The sequence below is a fragment of the Ostrea edulis genome, chromosome 6 (genome assembly GCF_947568905.1).
Source record: "Ostrea edulis chromosome 6, xbOstEdul1.1, whole genome shotgun sequence".
Classification (NCBI taxonomy): Eukaryota; Metazoa; Mollusca; class Bivalvia; order Ostreida; family Ostreidae; genus Ostrea; species Ostrea edulis.
The window spans coordinates 33309269-33333330 of record NC_079169.1 but is presented as its reverse complement, the minus strand read 5'-3'; the positions used below and the strand labels follow the sequence as shown (position 1 = coordinate 33333330).

Here is a 24062-nt window from a genome sequence, read left to right as displayed (position 1 = left end):
ACGCTAGTCTAGCAATACGATGACGTTGAAGCAGTAATGGGCGCACCACTGGACGTCTTGGTCTACGAGCAGTCAAACTTGCTGTCTGGAAACGATTTCTCAGGTGCACAAGTCTAATGTGGTTGTCCTGTCGATGCGACGTCACACGAGGACGCCCAGAACGTGGTCGATCCTGAGTGTTACTAGAGTGTTGGAAACGTCTCCATAATGACTGGATGGTGTTCCGATGAACTCCAAAGTGTCTTGTTACGATATGTTGTGTCATTCCAGCTTGAAGCATCCCAACAGCACGATTACTTTGGTTTTCGCTGATTCGTGGCATGACAGAAGGGTAAATTTCGTCAAAACTAAAGCTTTCCTTAACGAATAGCGTCCAAACAAACCTTTTACACTTTTTACTCCAAACAGTATTGGCCAGTAAAACTCGTGCGTACGAACACTTCAATAAACAACATGTGTTGACTAACCATGAAAACGTCCGTGCATCTGAGTCGGGTACTATCCGATATTGTTAAAAACATCACCTACATCGATTGTTTAGATTTTATAAATGTAAACAATAAATATAGAAAATGTATACTAAATTTTATAATGCATTTTTTCCCGCTAGTATATGATTACATGCATGAAAGAAAAAAATAACGAACAATGACCAATCTCATAACTCTATAAGCAATACAAATAAGTTTGAGATGGACAAACACGGACCCCTGGATATACCAGAGGTGGGGTCAAATGCCTAGGAGATGTAAGCATTGCCTGTCGACAGGTCAAGCCCGCCGCGACCCCTATATCTTGATTAGGTAAACGAGAGTTATCCGTAGTCAAAATCAGTGTGCCAAGAACGGCCTAACAATCGGTATGAAGCATATCAGACAGTATTTCACACACTTGATGTCTCAACCAAGCTAATTACAAAATAACATGTGAACGGGATTATAAGATCATATCTTAATTCAAATTTGCATCTGATTTTTAAATTGTATGATACATGACTAATTTTATTCACGTGCAATGAAGCAGTGATAATAATTAACATACCAGAGGCGAATCCAGGATTTCCGAAAGGGAGGGGGCACATGTGAAAGTGAAGTATTAGTTAAAATATCCAGCCATTTTGGGTGCCAAATCTGGAGTTTTCATCTATAGATCTTTGATAGTGGCACAACAAAACACACACATTTCCATGGGCGCCACCATTACAGCTTACACTTTGAGTACCAGGAATACTTACAGCGATTTCCATTGGTCCTTAATAGGTCACGTAAATTCACGCATTTTAATGAATTATGAGAAAAGTATCGGCGTTGTGTCCCATGGGAGGTAAACGTAGATATAACTTATATTGATTATATGATCATATAATGTTTATATTTCTCAACAGACTCGATACGCGAGCACATGCTCTGCGTGTGATCATTTTTTACATTGAGACAGCCTACTAAAATTAAGTTGATTTTACAAGAATTTCAACAGTATCGCTTTAAGTCAAGATTTCAGAAATTCTATGATAGTTGTAGCGATCACGTTTGCAAAACTAGCCTGTCGTTAGTCGATTACTGTTTGATATAGCCTATTACATACTGATTGATAAGCCATTTTTACATCCTGATTTTGACTAGAGATTATTCCGCTTACCTAAGAAAGATATAGGGCTAAAAATGAATAAAAGATACCACAAAATAGTGGGCAACCGATGTTTAGAATCCATTTCTAAGATTTCGGGTAAATTAAAGAGGGAATTAATAAGTAACAGTGTTCCGTACAATGTTTGTTTTCCTTTAGTTACAATTCATCAATTATGATGAATATGAGTTGGAATATTATGGTTTAACAATTATATTCATACTATAAAACATTTACCAGGTTGGTCAATAACACAATTGTTTGCTTGCTGAAATATAGTGTTGAATTCACAGTACCAATTTTATGTTACTTACTTGACAAGTTGGTAAAATGCCTCCATCCATTTGACAAGTTGGCTTTTTGCCTCTGTTTGATCCTCATTTAGAAGCGCATCTATTTGAATGAAGTGTTTCTCCAGCCGATTTATAAGTGGTACCGGAAATGTCTCGTACACAACATGCTTTTTCGCGACAACAATTAATCTAAGAAACACATAAAAATATCAACAGAATATGAATCTTTAGAATGCACCATTTATAAAATGCATCAACATTTGACAGAAAATGTATACCCAAATTTGCGATGAACTTTACACTTGAATCGATGTGTTCCCAGTCCAAGATCAATATATCTTTCCCCTCCGTAGTAAACGTAGTACTATACATTTCACAATATGAAAAAACAACATAGAAGTAAAGAAATAAAACAAAAACAAATTTTATAGAGAGCACTCAAATTTTTACCAAACTATAAAGTATCGCAATATACATATCCCGGGATTTCTTCAATTCAATAGTAACTTCAGATATATGTTTTTAGATATGAAAAACGCAATTATTACACCACATCTAGGTGAATGGCTGGAATATTTAGATATTATGTATGAACATGTCAGGGAAGGTTCTGCCGGGACACGGGTTTTTCATCTTTAACGTCACAAGTTAAAGACCCGCGACTCTAACTTAAACACCTGAGCATTCTATGAATTCTATGCAAATTCTATGGTAGTTATAACGATTTAGTTCGTCAATACATCCTATCATTGGGTCAAATGCTATCTGATATGTTTCATACCGATTATTAGGCCGTTCTCAGCACACTGATTTTGACTACGGATAACTTCGTTAACCTGATCAGGATATAGGGCTCACGATGGGTGTGACCGGTCTACAGGGATGTTTACTCCTACTAGGCACCAGATCCTACCTCTGGTGTGTCCAGGGGTCCGTGTTTGTCCAACTATCTATCTTGTATTGCTTATAGGAGTTATGAGATTGATGACTGTTCATTACCTTCACCTTTAATCGATACAGTGGAACATAAATTCAACAATTTGAAATATTGCTGTTTGCTGACGTGTCTAATGGTAATGATTAGGACGTTCTTGGCATACAGATTTTACCTACGGGTTATTCCGTTTACAAGATAGAGGGTTCAATGCGGGTGGGATCGATCAACAGGCGATGCTTACTCCTCTTTGTCACCCGGTCCCATCTCTGGCGTTACCATCGACACCTATTTGTCTTACATTACATACCTATATATACCTTACATTTTCTTCTATTAAATAATTCCGTTTGGTAGAAATGAAGAGGACTTCTGAAGGTAGAATGCATGTTTGTGACCAATTTAGTCCACTTTAGTCCAAACTTTTTAAGAGTCATGGATTCCACATTTCTTTACGAAAGGAATTATGCTTATCATAAATATGAAGATAATGTTCGCAAAATTTAGAGGATTCAATATTACTTCTAAACAACCAATACATTGTAATTTGTTTAGTTCCGAAAGTTTTTATCTTTTTGCTCTATAAACTTTAATGAAGGTGTTTATGATTATTACAGAGAATTGAGAGCTACATAATCTCTAACATGGTATTTTTAAATTAGATAATTATCATATAAACAATTCTTACTTTTTGTCTTTGTTTCCCAGTTACATTTTGACTTACTGACGTTGAGTAAACTTTAGGACACTCGCTGATTTTGTAGCAGAATGATGTTAAACTTGTCGAGTTCTTTTTTTTTTTCTTGTCGAGTTCTTACATGACTGAGCTGCACATTGTTGAAACTTTAATTGAAACCACTGCCGTATATTATTCAGTAATGCTTTTTTATTATGAGTGTGGAGGTGTGGGTTTGAGTCCTCGTAGTAAATGACCTCGGTTTTCGGCATAATATGATACATAAAAAAGTATGCACACAAGTGCATATGTAAGACCCTACTTAAATGAAAATTCAAAGTTGACTATATTTCGATATGACCGCTAATCTTCTCACTGGGACGTTAAACATCTATCAATTAGTCAATCACATTTCTTTGGTTGCGTGTACAAGTAGTTTTATGACAATATCCATGAACAATTATACCATACGTAGAAAAAATAATACAAATAATAGATTCTTGACATAAGCATATCACTCTGTATTCCGGTTTACAATTTTAGCATAGCATCTGTCGTATATCTTATTGTCCTAATAACAAACTAAGTTTAGACAAATAAAAATAACGAAAACATTTACAAAAACACACCTGATTAAGAACATCATAAAGACTTTCATACAGCTTTTCTAGATTCAATAAAATGACTGTTTTCCCTGCCTCCATGCAGATCTTAATCCGGTTGATGTTTCTGCATATCTAGAAAAAATAACATTCGTCTCATATACGTCATAATTTAAGATTCCGTAAATATTATACTTTTCAGGACAGCTGATTCACATAATCATGTTTGCAATACTACCACCCACTTGGGAATATTCCTGATCTTTCGGAAAACCACTCCCAATGATGGTTTGGAAGTCTCCAATTGCTGAAATATGTTCTTGCAACATAGGTAGTAACGAATTGCTCTCACTCAGTAACAGGAGATATCTAGTCTCGCTGAAATCAAAATACAACAGATATACTCTTTTCATCGTGTTATTTTTTTTATATTACCAAACAAATGTGATGTTCTGAAAATTAATTACCTTTTGTCATCAGACGTGGTGAGGACAATTTCATCCAATGCCATGCGGACTAGTTGTAGCGAAGTTACGGAATTCTAAACATAAATGGTCATCTGATAAAACTCATTCAAAATAGCCATGCCTTTCAAGTTTATTGTAGAATTACCTTAAGCCTTGCTCACACAATATACATGTCAGACAGCTTAAATATATAACAAAAAAGTGAATTTTTATTACCTCCTTCACATTAATCTAATTTACTTAACCCTATGCTTACCTTCAGAGTATGTGATAAAATTACAAAATAAAATCAAATGACATAAATTCTATCAATTGATATATATCATTTTGTTAAGGTTTAGCATAGTACATAGGGCAATACATTTAGCAAGTTGAATTAAGAACGTGATGAATCATAAAACAACTTACAGATCGAAGGCATATCGATGATTTCTTTTTCATGTTGATTATATTTCTTTGAAGAATTAACAACAATGTAATTTCTTCTGCAATTACTTATAGGTAAAATCAAAATTTGCAATGAATTTATTGACCATTTAGTCCTAGATGACATTTGTACCTTGTAATGGAAATGGGATGTAAGCTTTACTCAATGACCACTACCATTTTATAAAAGGAGTCGTGATATTGTTCTTTATTTTGGAAATTGTGGTGGCTTTTCAGAGCGGTTAATCATTCACATCGTAAAATATACCAGTAAATAATTTTAAATACAAAACATTTAAAGCATAAAAATCACACAACTTTACACGTATGCTATTCAATACATACATATACAAAGAAATTAAATACTTCTACGTAAATTAGATTAAAACATTTTGCTACAATGTATAGTTGTGTTATCTCGAGAAATGAAAATGCTTTTATCGTAATGCCATTTTTTATCCATATAATCTAGATGTAGGGTAAACCCAAGCACTTTTATTTACATGTATTTGAATATCTTTTGGATTAAACAGTATTATCAATGAAAGTTGTTAAGAATTAGAAAAGGACAGGGATATGGTAGCCCAGGTGACTTCTATATGTCATCAAAATAATTTGTTTCTAATTATCCGCAGTTACAATAACACAAGAATAATAATAATAATAATCTGATGCAAAGGCACGTAGAGGAAGTTCTCTCATTTAATAATTAAATATCCTTTCGTATTCTGTCTTCGATACGTTGGTGTAATTTTGATAAAAATAAAGATAACTAACAGCAGTCATTCTCTCAAATCCTGATCAATGCAAATCAAGCTTAAGGATACTGTAAACGTAAAAAAGATAAGACTCCTGGTGCCAGTTTCACAAAAAGGCCTACGACCAGACGTAAGCTTAGCCGGGTGTAAAAATAGGACTAAATCATAAAACCGGACTAAGTTTCATTTCATAAAACAGACTACGTTTGCACTCGACTAAATATTGGCTTAAATTTAGGCCTGCTCATGACTAGGTGTAACTCTTAGTCTGTAAACAACTAAACGAATAATGGCAACGGTGTTGATTTTGAAGCAACGGAAACAGTGGCAGATAAGAAGAGGGATGGTTTTCAGAAACCGGTTAAATTGACTATTTATGATTTTGAAAAAAATCCATATCATACATATGTAATTCCTATCGTTATAAGCTTAAAAAAATTTGTTTAAAAGTGGAATCCATTGCATTAATTTATTGCTAAATATTATAATAAAGTCGCACCTACTATTTGAAAAATTGTTGTTCTGTATGAAAAATATAGTGAAAAATGATTCTGGAAACAAACGAATGGGCAATTACTGTACATGTTTATCTGATGATAAAATTGGAAATGTCACATGCATATTCTAGAATAATTCTATTTTACAATCAAGGGACATTAATGTTGACCGTTTAGAAAATTCCTTCCAATCAACCAAGTTAAAAGAAAAGGAACTGTATCTACTGACCTATAATTTACAATTTTTATATCCTCCAAGTTATGCTAATGATACATGTTTATGAAAGAGGATAACGACTACATATTGAATCCTTATTTCAAATTTTGGGAGAAGTGGGGATTGTTAAATTCCAACAACAAATGTTTTAGCATTCTTTCCTTTTAATATTCATCTGAATTTTGGGTATATTTCAACTCTTGAAAGACTAGACTACTTACTATTTGGTTATTTCATTCCAGATTACCTTCTTCGACGAAGAGATATCACTAGAAATTTGCAAAACGGAAAATCACTATTTTTGGGAATTGATGATGCTAGCACTTGTATTTCATACTGGGCGTACATCCGATATAGTATACCTGCCTATGATCAGACTTTGAGCATGCGCAATCGCTACAGTATATGTTTTGGGTTTCGAAACTGTTTTGAAACATTGAGGTGGATCAAACTGATTTTAAAAACTTAAAAAGATTGATTGATTCTTGCTTAACGTCTCACTCGAGAATTTTTTACTCATATGGAGACGTCATCAAGGCCGGTGAAGGGCTTCAAATTTAGCTAAAAAAGAATGGTAAACGAATTTTGCTGACGAAATAACGAAATATACTTACAAATGTAAAATAATGGATAAATAAGCCAAAATTTCATTAGTTTAAAAAAAAATAAAATACATATTATTAGAGGCATGTTATGTGCGTAATATATAAAATTGAAAATAGGGAAATACGTTTTTATTCAACATTAACTTAAAGACCCAAATAAAATACAGTACGGTTTTTCCCCGGATCACTGGATATGGGCGGAGTTCATTTATGGTAATTGTTAGTGTTGTCTTTTATTTCAAGAGTTGAAATATATATTTAAAAAAGTTCCGATGAATTTTAAAAGGAAAGAATGCTAAAAACATTTGTTGTTGGAATTTAACACCCCTCCACAAATTACAATTAGGACTCAATATGCATTCGTTAGCCTCTTTAACAAATTATTATCATAACTTAAAGGATATAAAAATTGTAAATAATAGGTCATGGGATGCAATTTTGTTTTTGTTTTTTAAACTTGGTTGATTGAATTGAATGAATCTCTAGACGGTCGACATTAATGTTCCTTGATAGTAAAATAGAATTTTTTTATAATATGCATTTAACGTTTTACGTTCCATTAATGAAAATCAAATGAAAATTCTTCAAAATTGAGAGCATCAGATATGCATGTACAATAACTGACCATTAGTTTGTTCCCAAAAACATTTTTCACTATATATTTCATACAAAACAACAATTTTTCAAATACTAGATGTAACTTTTTTTTTACAATGAATTAATGCAATGGATTCCACTTTAAAGGAGGCATGCTACACCAGAGAAATTTGATATGGATGAAAAGTGGAGGGTATGTACAACATGTACAATATGTACAACAATGGACTTGAACCCGCGACCTACAGTTCATCAGTCAACGTGCTAACCTACTGAGCTACTCAGCTAGGTGATAATGTTTTAAATGAATATACAAATATTGCTGATATTCATATTTTCATCCATGTTTTAAAAGGAAGTCAGCAATTATGAAGATGTAGAGTACTTCCTAAAGCAGAATGTTTCGAAGTTTATAATGATAGGAAGTAGATAATTCTGATGTGGATGATAATTTAAAATCATAATCTGATTCAGTCAATATGACCAGTGTCTGAAAACCTTTTCTCTTCTTATCTTCCGTTGTCTGCGTTACCTCAAAATCAACACCGTCGCCATTATTGGTTTAGTAGACCTAGTCATGAGCAGGTCTAAATTTAAGCCATAAATGTAATCGAGTGCAAACGTAGTCTGGTTTATGAAACCGAACTTAGAACGGGTTTATGGCTTAGTCCTGTTTTTACACCCGACTAAGTTTATGTCTGGTCGTAGTCCTCTTTGTGAAACGCCCCCCCCCCCCCCCCAAAAAAAACCTGATGTACATACAAACATGTATGCGTAAAAGAAGTACCCATCCCGTGTTGACCGGCCATTATTTCGATTAGGTACATGAAAACGGGGTAATTGGTTGTCAAAATCCATACATTCATACAAAACTCGCCAAACATTTGCCAAAACAACAGGCTGCATTTGTGTACACAACATTACAATGACCATCAAAGTTGCGAAACGCTGACTTTAAACGAGACTATAAAAGCCCTGAAACATCAATTAATTTGCCTGTTTCGACTTAAAATTGCATATCAAAAATGTTATCGCACATTGAATCGGATAGGAGTCATGAACACCACATACATGTACAATTGATATTGTTACATGGAAAGTTGACAGCGGAGAACTTGAATATTGATTTTAATAATTCTAATAGCACGTGCAAATTAAACCTTTAGCTATAGACAAAGTGTGACCAAGATAAGAAAATGTGTTTTCATTTATATCATGTCCAGAATTAAATGTTTTCTACCTTTCTAACTTGTGCAATTTCCGGGAGATGTTTTTGGAAGGTTTCCACTGGATCGATTCCATCAAATCCCCCGAAATTCCGCTTTATGGCTCTTAGTAGTTCAAGTGATTTGGGGTAAGTTTGTGTCTCTTTTACTATATTATACAGCATCTTTACCATGCTAAAAGGGTGGAGAAAAGAGCAATTATTTCCATTATGTAAGCAAGAGACCCCTGGGCCCTGAAGGTCACCGGGTAGTGGAATGCTAAGTAATATTCATATAATATATATCTCCATGACAAACCTTCATAAAATAACTAAATTGAGTAGGGCATAACTAAATATATGTATATCCACACTTTCTAAACTATAATAACGCAAATTGATAGCTGCATAATATTTATGTGAAGGTATGCCCATCTATCTGTAAAAATAGAAAGGTTTTCATAATACAAACATACATATAAATTATCATTCTTTCAATCCCTATTCAAATTGGTAAACTTTTAGATAAATAATTTGCATTAAGTCAGTTGGAAACAAATAATCAGGATTCCATTCCAACACTAAATGGGGGAAATATTGTATCTACCATTTAACATTTCAAAATATCCAGTTTCTTAACTCATATTTTACACAATCCATATCATCAATTTCAACAATTTGAATAATTCAAGTTTCTTTCAAGATGGAGCTATTCTTAACACCTAGAAAATATATCAGTGTAATGCACTAGTTTAATACTAACATAAAACTAAGCTAAAATTACCTGTTACTAATGTAAAATCTAACATACAGTATTCGATGTTCCAGTACTTTTAATTGGTTTATTTTCCATTTAAGAGTTCATGGAGTTCATTTAATTTAAAACTTACAGTTCATCTGAACGTGAGCACCAATCGTTTCAATACAACGAAAAAGAAATACCTGTAAAAATCCCTTAGACCGAAGAATTCTCTTCTTGATTTTGGATCATTAAAAATCTCAAGGTAAGCAGCCGATATCTGAGGAATGAGGGTTTCCAACATAGTTAAAGCATTAGAATGTTTCTGAGATGACCAAATGCTCCTGTAGAATAAAGATACCTTGGTAAACACAGTAGTTGATATTCTTTATTTGAATTCATTGTGCACTCATCATTAGTTCAATGATAAAAAGAATAGATATGGGTTACCCCATATCCAAGAAATTCGACTTTTAATTTACTCGTAGCAAATACTGTGACCAGTCATGCTTCACTAGCAAACAATGAGCACACCTGTCCTTGACCTTTTAACCTTGAAAAAATGTACAATTACATGAACAATACTAAAGAAGGATGATTTAAAGTCTTGTCTTTATATTAGTTGAAAAATACATATATAGAGTAATGCAAAAATCAAGAAGGTGAAAATCACTTTGTAGATATTTACTATGATATCTCCCTCCCCATCTAATTTTATTTCCTAGAAAATAAATTGCCCAATTAGGTTATTTCTTTTTTAATTGAAAAAATGCCCACCCCAGAATCAAATGTGTGTCCCCTTTCTTGATAAAAAAAAATAGTAGAAATATCTCATTTCCAAACCTTTAACCCACCCCTCCTATTTTTTTTTTAAAAATTGTCTCTGTTATGTTTATATTTGTATTTTCTTATCCTTATGAATTCATAATTTTTTTACATGAGGATCACTACCTATCCACTCATTCAACAAGAAATGTACACATTGCCTTAATAAATTTTATTTATATATTGGAAAAAAAACCCAATGGAAATCATTTTGAATTGCAGGGAATTTCGTAAACGAGAGACTTATATAAACTTTTCTGCGTAAACTTTTTTCCCATGCAAAAGTACCACCTAGTACCTCATCTACGCAATACCGAGCTGTCTTGCAGTGAATATTGCAGGTGTAATTTTTTTTACAGTGTTTCTTTACTTTCTTCACTGACAACAAGCAGAAATCACATAAATTGCAATATAAATGTTGATAAGTTGAGTACCTTTAAAAAAGAAAAACAAAACCTCGTCACTCGTACATTTCTTACAAATACATGTGTTATATTTTTAGAAGTTGGAAAAACCCACATATATATATGTATTACTTTAATAAAATGATTTGATAGCCTTTGTCTTTCAAAACTACCGTTACCGGCATAATCAAGTCATTCGATCCGCGGACTTTGCGATAGCATTTATTCCGTAAATGTGACTTTTGAAAACGGAATAAATAACAAGATTAGTTAACATGTGTAAAAATATAAACACACACACACACACACACACACCACACACACACACACACACACACACACACACACACACACACACATTAATGATTAACATTTTCTATCAGAAGAAATCGTACGATAATTAACGAACAATAATCATGAAAGGAATATAATTGCCAATCGAAGAATGACCTATATATTTTCGTGAAATACACTAAGGAGGCAGCTAGCGTAGGAATATGAATACTTCTTATCTACATTTCTGGTCAAAAGGTGATTTTCTTAAAATCATTTGACGTTAATTTTGTTTTCTTCTACGTATTACATACACATCGATATTCTAAACATTTACTGTAATGTTGTATCTGCTGATCATGAATGGAACTATATTTTTTCAGAGCAATTGTGTGAAGAGTACCTGAATCCAGTAATAAATCTTGAACAGATAGTATGCACTGATCGAATTTATTAAAAACATATTCAATTCTATTAAAAATATAAATGAAATCATGGAACAATGAACAGTTTATAACATTACACTTCCTAACTAACCGATCGCGTCAACAATTCATGAATGTTTCTATATATTGACTGATGCACGGTCTCCATCTTACACTTCATTGGAGGTGTCTACAATTAAATATCTATTTCACATTGCCTTAAGTAGTTAGTACAATGACAGATTTATGTTGTAAATATTTACGGCTGTAAAACACGATATAAAGCTAATTATTTAGGGGAAGAACTTTAAGAAAGACATAATGCATTTTTGTAGTGAAATTCAATATTCTGTTTTTCCATTAGAATATATCGTTTGACCTTATCCTTATATTTCTGAGTTTTAATGATAATCACAGCGTGTATAAACATATTGGCATGATTGCATACTATTAATGTCATGTTCAACTCATCTTTCTCGCACAGGTGTGCTAAATTGACTTGGATGCATTCAATTCACGATTCGCAAGAAAAACACGAATTCTATTTTACCACGTCCATATTAATAGTACAGGTTTGCCTTATGATTATTAAAAAAATCCGTAATTCCTTACCTGGCACTGTTTTCAAGTTCTTTCTCATCAGGGACATCTCGTTGGACCAAAATACCCCTATTCATTTTTGCTGGATCTAAAGCCCAATTAGATATGCCGAAGAACGCCACCTTTAATTTTAAGGGATTTATTTCTCTCAGTCTGACCAAAACGTGTCCATTAAATTTCAAATAGAAATAAGAAATTCACACGACTTTAAACCTTTTTGTTATCTACATCTACTCCAGATTGTATGTCTTCCTTGCATCCATCTTCGAGCATAGGATGTAAAATCTGCAACAATACACGAATTAAAACTCATTTGATAACTCCATGGCGTTTCATAAACATTTTATTTACATTAATACATAGAGAATACCTAAATTTGTCTTTGTTATATTTCAGAGCTGCTCATTTTGATCAGCCCTACCCTACAACTCGTCAGCTCTATAGTATGCTCACCTTCAATGGCATTTTCGGTGAATCTTCTGCTAAACCAATTTCATCTAAAACAACAACAGATGTAAAATTGTCCAAACTTTTCCCTTCCTGAAAACGAGCAGCTTCTTCAAACGCGCTCAAAATACCGTCAGAAGTAGCAAGTGGGCTGCATTGGAAGGATACCATGTGAATCTGCATGACAAGTAATTTTTTTAAATATTAAATACATTTTAAGCACCTCCTGAAAAGTCTAGTACTATGCATTACAGTAAGCTACGTAATTTATTGAATATTGTATAGAAAAAGGGCGTTCAACAGTCGATTAAAGTTAGCAGTTTGCAATTGACTTTGTATTTGTCCTCCTCTTAATTTTGTATTCTTTACAGTAGCTATGAAAGTCTGCGTATGATCAGTTTTTAAATCGAGGCAGGCTACTGATAGCAAGTTAATGGTACAGGGGTTTCAAGGGTCTCGTTTAACGTCAACATTTTGCAAATTATATGGTCGTCATAACAATCTACTTTGCCAATACAACCTATCATTGGGCCAAATGCTGTCTGAATTGTTTCATACTGATTGTTAGGCTGTTCTTGGCACATTGATTTTGACGAAGGATAACTCCTATCACCTTATAGGGGCTCACGTTTGGTATGACGGGTCGACATCTTTACTTCTCCAAGGCAACTGACCCCACCTCTGGTATATCCTGCGGTCAGTTATTGCCTAAATCTCTATTTTGTATTGCTTAGATGAGTTTTGAGATTGTTCACTGATCGTTATCTTCACCTTTCATTAATCACGCTTCGTTACATCCACCTTGCTTTTCCGAAGAGGTGACTAAACGGGGGTGATCATTTGGATGAGATCGCAAAAAGCGAGACTGCGTGTCACAGCAGGTGTGGCACGATAATCATAGAGCATTCCCTGCTCGTTAGCATCGATAGTAGGTGTAAATTTTGCAGCCCTTCACCGGCAACGTCTCCATATGAATGAAATGTGTTCTTAAGGGCAGTTAAACGAAATGACAATCAACCATTTGCTATAAGATATAATCTGATAACATTTTCATGAAAAGGTTATGATAATGAATAGTGAGCAATCTCATCAATCCTTGAAAGAAATAAAATCAAAAATAAGGGAAACTAGGAAAAGGTGGGATCAGTTATCTGAAAGGAGCAAACATATGTTGTTGACCGGTCATACCCACTGCTAGCTCTCTATCTGTCAGGTGAATGAAAAATTCCACATTAACAATTGGTATGTATAGAACGCCATAACTAGATGATTATGGAATATTGAAAGTGAAGTAGTTTCGTTGGACATCAAGTTACAATTTCAGTTTGCCGTCCACAACTAGCTATGTACGTTTCAATAAATTTGTATGAAGGTGGTAAAGATATTGGTTTAAACTTACTTCGATCACTTTTATCCCACGTTTTATATATAGATGTGACTTTAGCTTGTTCCATGTGTGAAGGAAAGATGTCATTAGTGATGCTAGTATTAATGATATGGGATATGGCTTTAACAATTACAGTCGCAGAAAGTTTTCATAGATTGGGACCAATAAATTCTACACCTGCTGATTTTTATTGACGTTACGAGTGCTTAGCAAGTATAATAATTCCAATGATGTTTCAATCATGTCACTCAAAATTGCAAGAGATTTTCGTTTTCAATATGAAGGTGTGATTCGGAATGCAAATGTGAAGATAAGGAACAGTGAGCAAACTCCTATGTGGAATAAAATTTTAAAAGTTGGGATAACACGGATCACTGGACACATAAGAAGTGGGATCAGGTGCCTAGGAGTATTAAGTATCTCCGTCAGCCCTATATCTTGATCAGGCTAACGGAGCAATCCGTAGTCAAAACCAGTGTGTAAAGAACGGCCTAACAATTGATATGAAATACGTCAGACAGTATCTGACCCATTGACAGGTTGTATTGGGAAACTAGATCGTTAAAATGACCATAGACTTTGTAAAATACCGACCTTAAACGATACTTTTAAAACCCTTGTAACATCAATTTGTTTGTCAGTAGCCTACCTCGATTTAAAACTGATCACATGCAGAATGATATCTTGCATATCGAATCATGCAGTTCATAGACATAAAACTGCTGCAGTGGACGAGAGGTTAGAGCGTTCACCCCGCATGCGGAAGGCTCAGGGTTCGAATCCCGGCCGCGACACACCTAAGTCGTTAAAACAAGTAGTGACAGTTCCATCGCCAAACGCTCGGCATCTGATGTGAATGTCACGGGTCCTCGGAGATGACCTTAAAAACGGATGACCCGTGTCACAGTAGGTGTGGCACGCTAAAGAACCCTCACTGCTCAATGGCCGTAAGCGCCGAACATAGGCCTAAATTTGAAGCCAAATTCTCGAGTGAGACGCTAAGCAAGATACAATCAATCAATCAATCATAGACATAAACCATATGCAGTTGATAATGAAATATTAATTATAGGAAGTTCACGATGGAGAAGCTGCAGTTATCCCGTTTGTCATAAAGTTAGTTGTTAGTTTGCCGTTAACACCTATTCAATGAAATATCTAAATAGGAAATGGATGTGGAAAACTCTGTCGTATCTTATATTTCCATTCACTGGGACATATGGAATTAACATATGAATAAAAAAAACTATTTTTCATAATCAAAATATCGTCGATATATCTAAATATCAAGTGGAGGCCAAAGCATGAGATATTTGTCTTTTCATGTAGGAATTTGTGAATAAATTATGTCTCGTTAGAATATACAAACACATCACCTAATCGGTAATGCAATTGCGTTCTGAGATAAGAAAACCCTCCTTGTTTTGAATTTTATCCTAGGAGATCCTACCTGTTTAAAATCATAGAAAAATTCACGGTGAGATGAGATACCCTGCATAGCATCGTCAACTATCGTTTTCGCCAGAGACTTGGAACTTCCTGGTTTACCAACAAGAAACAGTGGTATTTTCAACTGAATACAAATGACCATCATAAAGACGTTCTCTTTTAGGGCGTTGTTCTTGGCGATCGTCTCCTTTAGATTGCAATTATCTAGAATCATCTGTTGACATCTGAATATAAATCGTAAGACATATATACATCATTGTTGTTCTTAACAATGGTAATTTCAAGCAATCGTTAATCCTACCGTTACAAATCTGCTTTAATAAACATGTGGATTTTTATAGTTTTTGTGCAAAAGTGTAAAAAGTGACCTAAGATTTCATTATGTGAAGATTGATTGATTATTTATAGCCGCTTGAGCAATTTTTCAGCTATCCTGTGGCTGTATTATGTTAAGAAATTAATTACCTCAAATAATATGTCTTATACTTTTACCCATTGGAAATCAAACCAGCTGTGTATCTAAAGAAATCAGCAATGTGCAAGTGAAAAAAGATGTCCACTTTGTAAAGTTATCGTAGTAAGTGGAAGTCCACGCAGTGGACTTCCTGCGTATTCTATGGGGATTTGTTTTTACAAAGAAAAATGAATATGTGGTGACAGTATACTGTAATTACTATCAAGGCATATACATATGGACAATACGATGAAAAACTGGTATATTTTAATACAATAAATCTACCTTGTAATCTCTTTCAAAAACTGACTTCCTCCACCTTTCAAAACACAGGGCTCCCCAAACTCCTTAGCTATGTATTCTCTATAGCTCTTTTTGTCCTTAAGTGCGGCGTGGTAACAAACGCCTAGCGATAGGACAAGCGCTCTCGTCTCCTGGGTAATTATATCCTGAGGAATAATATGTTAAATAAAATATTTGTCGTTTATGTAAAATATATCGCGCTGTATCTGCTATTCGTCTTTATACTATTTGTGCAATTTTTTTCCAAATCTATAAATTCTTTCTAAAGTTTTAAACAAATGAGCATTTTCAAACATGAAGTTGTATAATAAAATTTTACGTTGTTTTCTTCTTGTGCTTTCTTCTGTAGATGCAATAGAATTTTGTGATGTCGAAACCAAACCATGACATCTAATGCCCTTTCAACATCTCTCAAACTGACGAAGCTACATTCGCTCTATCAATAAAAGAAATGTGATATGTAATACAGATTTATATGCTGAGCAACAGCATGTCTCATAGAACATACACTTTAAATACTTCAATGTTACATGTGTCAATGTTTCAGCATATTCAAACATCGAGTTCAACTGTCATTTGGCAAATATGTGGTTTGACGTGTGTCGTAGCATTATATTGTTTATCATTCGAATGTACATGTATTATGCATTTAGGTAGATCTAATTGCATCAAAGGTATATCAATCATAAATGCGAACGGTTTCGGATATATTCCCCATTTAACAACTGTTTTCATTATTATTACATGCAAACTTCGATATGATAACTGCCCCCCTCACTATTTGATAGTAGTAATTAATGATAGTGGACATATAAATCGCCTTTACATTTATTTTGGCATTTCTGTAGTTGTGTGTAGCAAAAATTTATTTCAAATTCGGACTCGGACTGTGCAATGTTTTTGTACAAAAGCTGACTGCAAGTCATTGCGATTGATTTCTTCCTTTACAGTGTCAACATACTCAGTCGGTAAATACTACCTCAGACTGATCTGAAACCAAGCAATACAAATCGCAGTGTAAGAGAGAGAGAGAGAGAGAGAGAGAGAGAGAGAGCACATAAGGTTGTCATAGTTGGAGGGTAAACATAAAGCTGTCATAGTTGAAAGTATTTAAATGATAGAGTTGTCATAGTTAGAAGTATTAAGATTATATAAAATTTATCCTTAATGTCAGGATGTCAAATAATCAGATTCTTTACGTTTTGATGTAAAATACTATTAGTGCTTAATGTTCATAATATTGGTCCAAATTTCTCATTTCTTTTTGAATTTTTGGAGCCATATATTTCATTCTTGAAATGTGAGTTTTGATATCTACAAGAAATCCATGAATATATCATTTTTCATTCAAACAACGTTTTCTAAAAATGTATTTAGTGAGTGTTGTCAAACAAAAGAAATTGTTATTCAAAGAAAATCAAATCCATTAACATTTATCTTTGGATTTAACATACTTCATCTCTCTGATTTATAAGTCATGACTTATAAATCAGAGAGATGAAGTATGTTAAATCCAAAATTAAATGTTAATGGATTTGATTTTCTTTGAATAACAATTTCTTTTGTTTGACAACACTCACTAAATATATTGATTAGGTCTTGAACAACAGGACAGTGACTCCCAACATATACGACTAATTGTCTCTTCATATTTATTACAAAAACTGCAAACTTTAATTTTATTTATACCCATTTTAAACAAAAAGGTACTAGTTATTACAATATGATGATTGATTCTAAACTGTAGCTATTGTAGTTTGGTACTTTTAGAATTGATGTAAAACTTATACGGTACAAATTTTGATGCACCAGATGCGCATTTCGACAAAAAATGTCTCTTCAGTAATGCTCAAGCTGAAATATTGGAAATCCGAAATAACAATAAACTTGTAAGATGAAAGGTAACAGAAAAATAGTTCTCCAATCTAATTCTAATAACGTAATATATATATATATATATATATATATATATATATATATATATATGTTTGTATGTATATATATACTAACTTGATCCTTTCGCATGTACTCCTGAGACTTCTGTAATACTTTACAAACGATATTTCTCATACTATTCATGGTACGCATTTCTTGAAGGCCTCGTGTACCAGCTGGTGATTTTGGTCTGACAGGTTTACTTAGTAACTGACAAAACCAAAAGAAATGCAACTAATTTTACATTTAAATTCCAAATGCTTACCTAAGTCATCTTGATTCTGCTGCTGTTCAGCTATTGTAAAGTTAAAAAACAATTCGCAATATTTATTCCAACGACAAATTCTGACCCCAACCTAGCCCTAAAAGGTAACAACAGAACCATGTTACAAGATCACAAGGTCAATCACCATTGTATGAAATAAAAATCGAGCAATAAGGAATATATATGCAAAACATTTAATATTGCCTTGGTTAAGTTTTGTTTAAAGTAGGTCAAAATCCAAGGTCAAGTCTAGAAGGTTAAAACCTTTAGTACTAACAGAACTGTCTTGTCACAATAAATACATACAAGAAATATGAAAGTCACTCACCATTCAAAAGTTATGAGCAAGGTTAAAGTTTAAATCAAAGGTTTGAAATTTGAATTACACTCCAAGGTCAAAATGTCAAAGATCATGGCATGAACTGAAATTTCTTGCCATATAGGAATCTATATGCAAAATATGAAAGCGCAATCTTGAATAGTTCAGGAGATATTGCCTAGATTGGATTTTCTTAAAGGTAGGTCAAAGTCCTAGGACACGTAACAGGGTACAAATGGTACAAAAATATTTTGTCGAAGGAAATGGATATATAGATTATGGAAGACCTATAACTCACCATTCAAAATTTATGAGCAAGGTTTGTTTCCGAAAGACGGATAAAAACACCTTACTTTAGTCACGGGATATAACACTTTTAATCTACATAGCTACGGAAATGTGCATTTAGACATGATTTAGTGTGTTCCTGCTAATCTTGAAAAGAATTTACTTTCCCGTATATTACTTTGGCCTCCTTCTGTGACCCCATCTTGCCCCTGGGGCTCTTAAAGTGAACAAACTTGAATTTCCACTATTTGACTATTGACTAATCACAGATGTTTCCCTGTACATTCCATATAAAATTTCGATTCCGTATTGTGGGCTCACCCTACCCTAAGGATCATGATTCAAACAGACTGAAATCTGCAATACATAAGGATGTTTGCAAATGAATATGAATAGCTATGGCCCAGCTGATATTAGGATTTTTAAAGATTGTTTCTACATCCACGTTAAACTGGTCCCCTGGTGTGACCCCGCCCTATACCCTAGTACCACAGTTCGAACAAATTTCAATCTACACTATCTGGGGATGCTTGCATATTGCTAAAAGTAATAAGGACCTTGTTGTATTGAGAAGAGTTTTAAGTATCCATATCAAACTTTGATCTCTTATTGTGGCTAACCCTACCTCCAGGGATAATGGTTTTAACAAATTTGAATCTATATTATGTCAGAGAGCTTTCGTGTATATTTCATTTTTTCTGGCCCAGCTGTTCTTGAGAATACTTTTTAAGTAAATTCATCCTATTTTTGCCCTTTTCTCTCCTATGGAGGGAGCACGAACCTTCATTTGAAGAAACTTGAATCCCCTTTATTCAAGATTTTTTTCAAGTTTGATTTAAATTGGCCATGGTGTTCTTGCAATTTTTTAAAAGCATCTCACTTAATTTTTACCAATTCTTAATTATCTCCACTTCAAAACGAATATGGCACATCATTTAAACAAATTTGAATTATCTTTACCCAACCATGCTTAGTAGCAAGTTTGATTGAACTCAGTTATACCATTCTGGAGAAGAAGTTAAAAATGTTGGATCCAAGATGTGTTCAAAATGGGATATAGTCGAGTAGCTCCAGGGTTTTGAGGGTTATTCTACATATGTAACTATGCACATAATGAAATAAATAAATAACAACTAATTGATTTGTAAATCCGTAAATATTTGTTTGCATGAATAATGTCAATTTTTCTACTATTTTCATTTTTGGTCAAATATGAGGAGGGGCTCATATAAGTTATCTACTACTGCTGTCGTGTAATTTGTGCCTGATTAATGAAAGGTGAAGATAACGAACAGTGATCAATCTCATAACTCCCATAAGGAATAAAGAATAAAGAGTTGGGCAGACCCGCGAATACAATGTCAGCAGGAATCGCCTTTCACATCACAAGCAAATTTTATATACAAACCTTCTGTGATGCCATTTTCTCAATGTATTGCATTTCTGTGTTTGAGTCTACTCGTCCAAAATCAAAAACAAGTGAAAAGAGACTCAATGGTAGAGGTTGTACTCTGTACACTAAATGCCTCATTGGAAGTCGACCTGAATAAATTGCAGTTAAGTTCACTTCATTGATGGACGTTAAAATTAAAAAAAAAAAAAAGAATAATACGATACATACATTTAAAAAAGTATAAACCTTTAAATGTTTGCTAATTTGCAAATGATCAGTTTAAACATCATGTCTTTAAAATTCATGTATCTAAATATTCCTGGTAGATATTAAATACTATTAAAAGCTATGCTGACTATCATGATAAAACAGCCTACCTAGTCTATCATTAGTTTTCTCAGATGCCACGTGATATCCAAGACCAGCCTGTTCTAAACGTCTTATCACGTCATCACTATGTCTGTAAAATATAAACCCCTCTTATTCTGAAAATATTCATTTCGTTTTCTTTATTTACTGTGCTAATAACTGCAACAAATTATATAAACAAAATGAATAGTGTGCGCTAAACACATTAAGAAAAACAGCACTGAGGTAGTATTGTAAGAAAATGAATATATGCTCCATTAGAACAAATAAGCATTGGTTGTTCAAAAATAGCCGTAATCATCCCCTATTGAAAGCAATTGCATCGTTGGCGAGTTAAGAGGAAAGCCATGAGAACAATAATAAATTATTTGCTTTACGTCCCGTCAAGAATTCTTCACTCATATTGAGACGTCACCAGCTGTAGATGAAGTACCACAAATTTAGACCTAGATGCTTAGCGCTCAGGGTCGTAACAGTGAGGGTTCTTTAACGTGCCAACGCCTGCCGCGACACGGGACCTCCGTTTTTAAAGGTCATATCTAAAAGACCCATGATTCTCACTTCTAAATGCCCAGAGTTTGGCGATGGAGCAATTACTACCTCCTATATTAAAGGGACTGGTGCACGATTTTTGAAAAAAAATATTTTTCATTTTTTATGTTAAACATCAAACATATAACCGATTTAATGTTGACAGTCAAAATATTGACCTTCTGCATGCAAGAATAAAAGCAATATTTTAGCCCTAAATCTGTGTTATGTAAACAAAGACTCGAGCCTTTTCATGTATAGAAAAAAGCATGTGCAATGTTAATTTTGTAATATAAAGCAGCATAAATAACAAATTTTAACTTTTAGATGACACATTTTACCCAAAGAATGCTTGAAATGTGAAAGATATTATAAACTTAGATCGATATCCATTTCTTATGAAAATTTCGTAAATAATAACATACCGCAATCTTTGTTTACAAAACAAATAATAAACTCTTTAAAATTAGCTTCTGTGATAATGTAGAACATCAATTTTTTGGTGAAATCTTTTAAACACATTAGACAATAGATTTTGATCATTAAAAGTAAAAAAAAACAAAATTTCGGGGGAAATCGTGAATCGGTCCCTTTAATTAAAGTCTTCGGTTTGAGGCGGCCAGGGCACGAGCGGGGCTCGAACTCACGACCTCCCGGTTACGAAGCAAATGCTCTACCAGGGAGATACCGCGACCTGGTCGATCAAATAAATAACAAAATTATCATATCTACCTTCTATACGGATTAACTGCAGCTATCATCTTCAAATTTGAAGATAAGTCCAAAGAAAGCCCTTCAAATGTTCCATCACATAGTATCTCTTTGATAAGACCGATATGCCTTGTAGTATTTGCCTCATCGAAAAATAATACTGTAAAAACGTGACGTTTTGTTTGCTGGGAATTACGTTTGGCTAATGCATTTGCCGTCTCCACTTTTTCACGAATTTCCAGTCGTGTTGTGCCACCATGGATCTACAATGGAATGCTCAACTATACGCCTGTAGACAATTGCTTTAGAAATATCAAATTGCACTCCACAATCGTGTGGGTTTTTTTGTCACGTTTGATAAATATCACACATATGGTCAAATTCTTTGTATTTTAGTTTTACAGCTTTTAAATTAGTAACAGTTTAGACCCGCAATTCAAAATTTATTGTTTTTATTCAATGCGACATTCATTTCCTGGTTTATAGCAGTGCACATTACATAAATTAAACCAATGGAAAGGGGGCTGTTTACAGTTCTGGATAACGTAAGAGTTTTACACACAATATTCTATTAGTTTTGACTAAAACCTTGAATCATAATTAGAATACCCTCGAATAAAAAGTTCAAAATAACGAACACCGATCAATGAAAAGGTGAAGATATCGAACAGTGATCAATTTCATAAATCATATAAGGAATAAAAATTAAGAATTGGACAAACATGGACCCGTGGATATGCCAGAAGTGAGATCGGGTACCTAGGAGGAGTAAGCAGCCTCTGTCGACAGGTCAAAAGAACGGTCTAACAACTGATACTAAGGCAGACACGAACCCCTAGACACACGAGGGGTGGGATCATGTGTCCTAGATGGTTGTTGGCTGGTATGTAATGAAAGGACTAGTAATAGATATGAAACACATCAGACAGTATTTGACACAGGATTAGGTGCCTAAAATTAGTAGATTTCCCACGTTGAATGGTCACATCCACTTTGAGGCAATTGTCTTGATCAGGTTTAAAGAAATATTCCGTAGTGAAAATCACTATTTAAAGAAGGGCCAAACAATTGGTATGAAACACAGGGCGTTCACAATAGAGAATCTGAAGTCATCCTCTAAGTTAGTAATATCATCACAGCTAAGCTAACTTTGTGATATGCCTTAATAGATAAAAAATTGTTTGCGAATGTTCCAATTAAGCCATTGTACACTTGCCAGGTTGGAATTAAAACGAGATTGAACACGGGATTGTCACTCGTAATGAAAACTGATTCTCTGATATATTATCTACTTATCATTCTAGACGCAAAATATTTTAATAAAAACATGTCTATGAAACAACAATTTCTTATGATCTTACTATAAACTACGCAATGGAGGCCATCCTTATTATTTGAATATTAAGTCTAACGATACACCTTAAAATCTGTTGATGGTATATTCATAAGCTAACCAGTAATACACAGAAATACTATAAATGATCACAAACAGATTTCACTGAGTATACATACTTTGGCCTAAAACATATTCGGAACTAAATAGATAGCAATTTTCAAATTACACTTTACGTACATATGCCAGGCAGTTACCTTCATTATTGTTATTGTTTGGATATTCATCCCAGCACATTGTATCTGACATAGAAAGCGAATCAGACGGGTCTTTCCACACCCGGTTTCTCCCATAATGATGACTGGAATCCCAGCCCTGTTTCGTTAAAGTGCATAACTATCAAACAATTGACGTAATTAGAAAAAAAGATTAATTGATTGATTTATTAAATATTCGAGAATATTTCACTCATATGGAGACAAAATGAATAGGAAATGAAACAAATGTAGAATACAAGTCACCTTTAACAAAATCGTTAATTCCCAAATGTACGAAAATGATTGAGTTACTTACCTGAATCTCATATATATGGCCAATATCTTTTTCACATTGTCAGCTGTGAGTTCATATGTTTCGTCAGGGTCAAATGCGTCAGCTCCCATGATTGTCCACAGCTTTTGCAAGAGAGCATTTCTTTGCAAAAATTATAT

At 33.8% G+C, this 24062-nt stretch overlaps 1 protein-coding gene across 1 annotated transcript in view; it reads right to left on the bottom strand.

The window, feature by feature from the left end:
* Positions 1-1936: 1936 nt before the first annotated feature.
* The window catches only part of LOC130046555 (E3 ubiquitin-protein ligase rnf213-alpha-like), a 62879-nt gene continuing 40753 nt past the window's right edge, over positions 1937-24062 (bottom strand). Inside the window, exons 8-24 of the mRNA XM_056141869.1 lie at positions 23926-24026; positions 23610-23727; positions 22041-22282; positions 20786-20868; positions 20424-20557; positions 16191-16339; positions 15453-15675; positions 12622-12792; positions 12382-12453; positions 12181-12290; positions 9845-9985; positions 8939-9098; positions 4599-4672; positions 4377-4509; positions 4159-4266; positions 2198-2283; positions 1937-2108 (exon numbers count right to left, since the gene is read on the bottom strand). Coding sequence (XP_055997844.1) covers positions 1937-2108; positions 2198-2283; positions 4159-4266; positions 4377-4509; positions 4599-4672; positions 8939-9098; positions 9845-9985; positions 12181-12290; positions 12382-12453; positions 12622-12792; positions 15453-15675; positions 16191-16339; positions 20424-20557; positions 20786-20868; positions 22041-22282; positions 23610-23727; positions 23926-24026 — 2277 coding nt within the window. The remainder of the gene's footprint in view (positions 2109-2197; positions 2284-4158; positions 4267-4376; positions 4510-4598; positions 4673-8938; positions 9099-9844; positions 9986-12180; positions 12291-12381; positions 12454-12621; positions 12793-15452; positions 15676-16190; positions 16340-20423; positions 20558-20785; positions 20869-22040; positions 22283-23609; positions 23728-23925; positions 24027-24062) is intronic.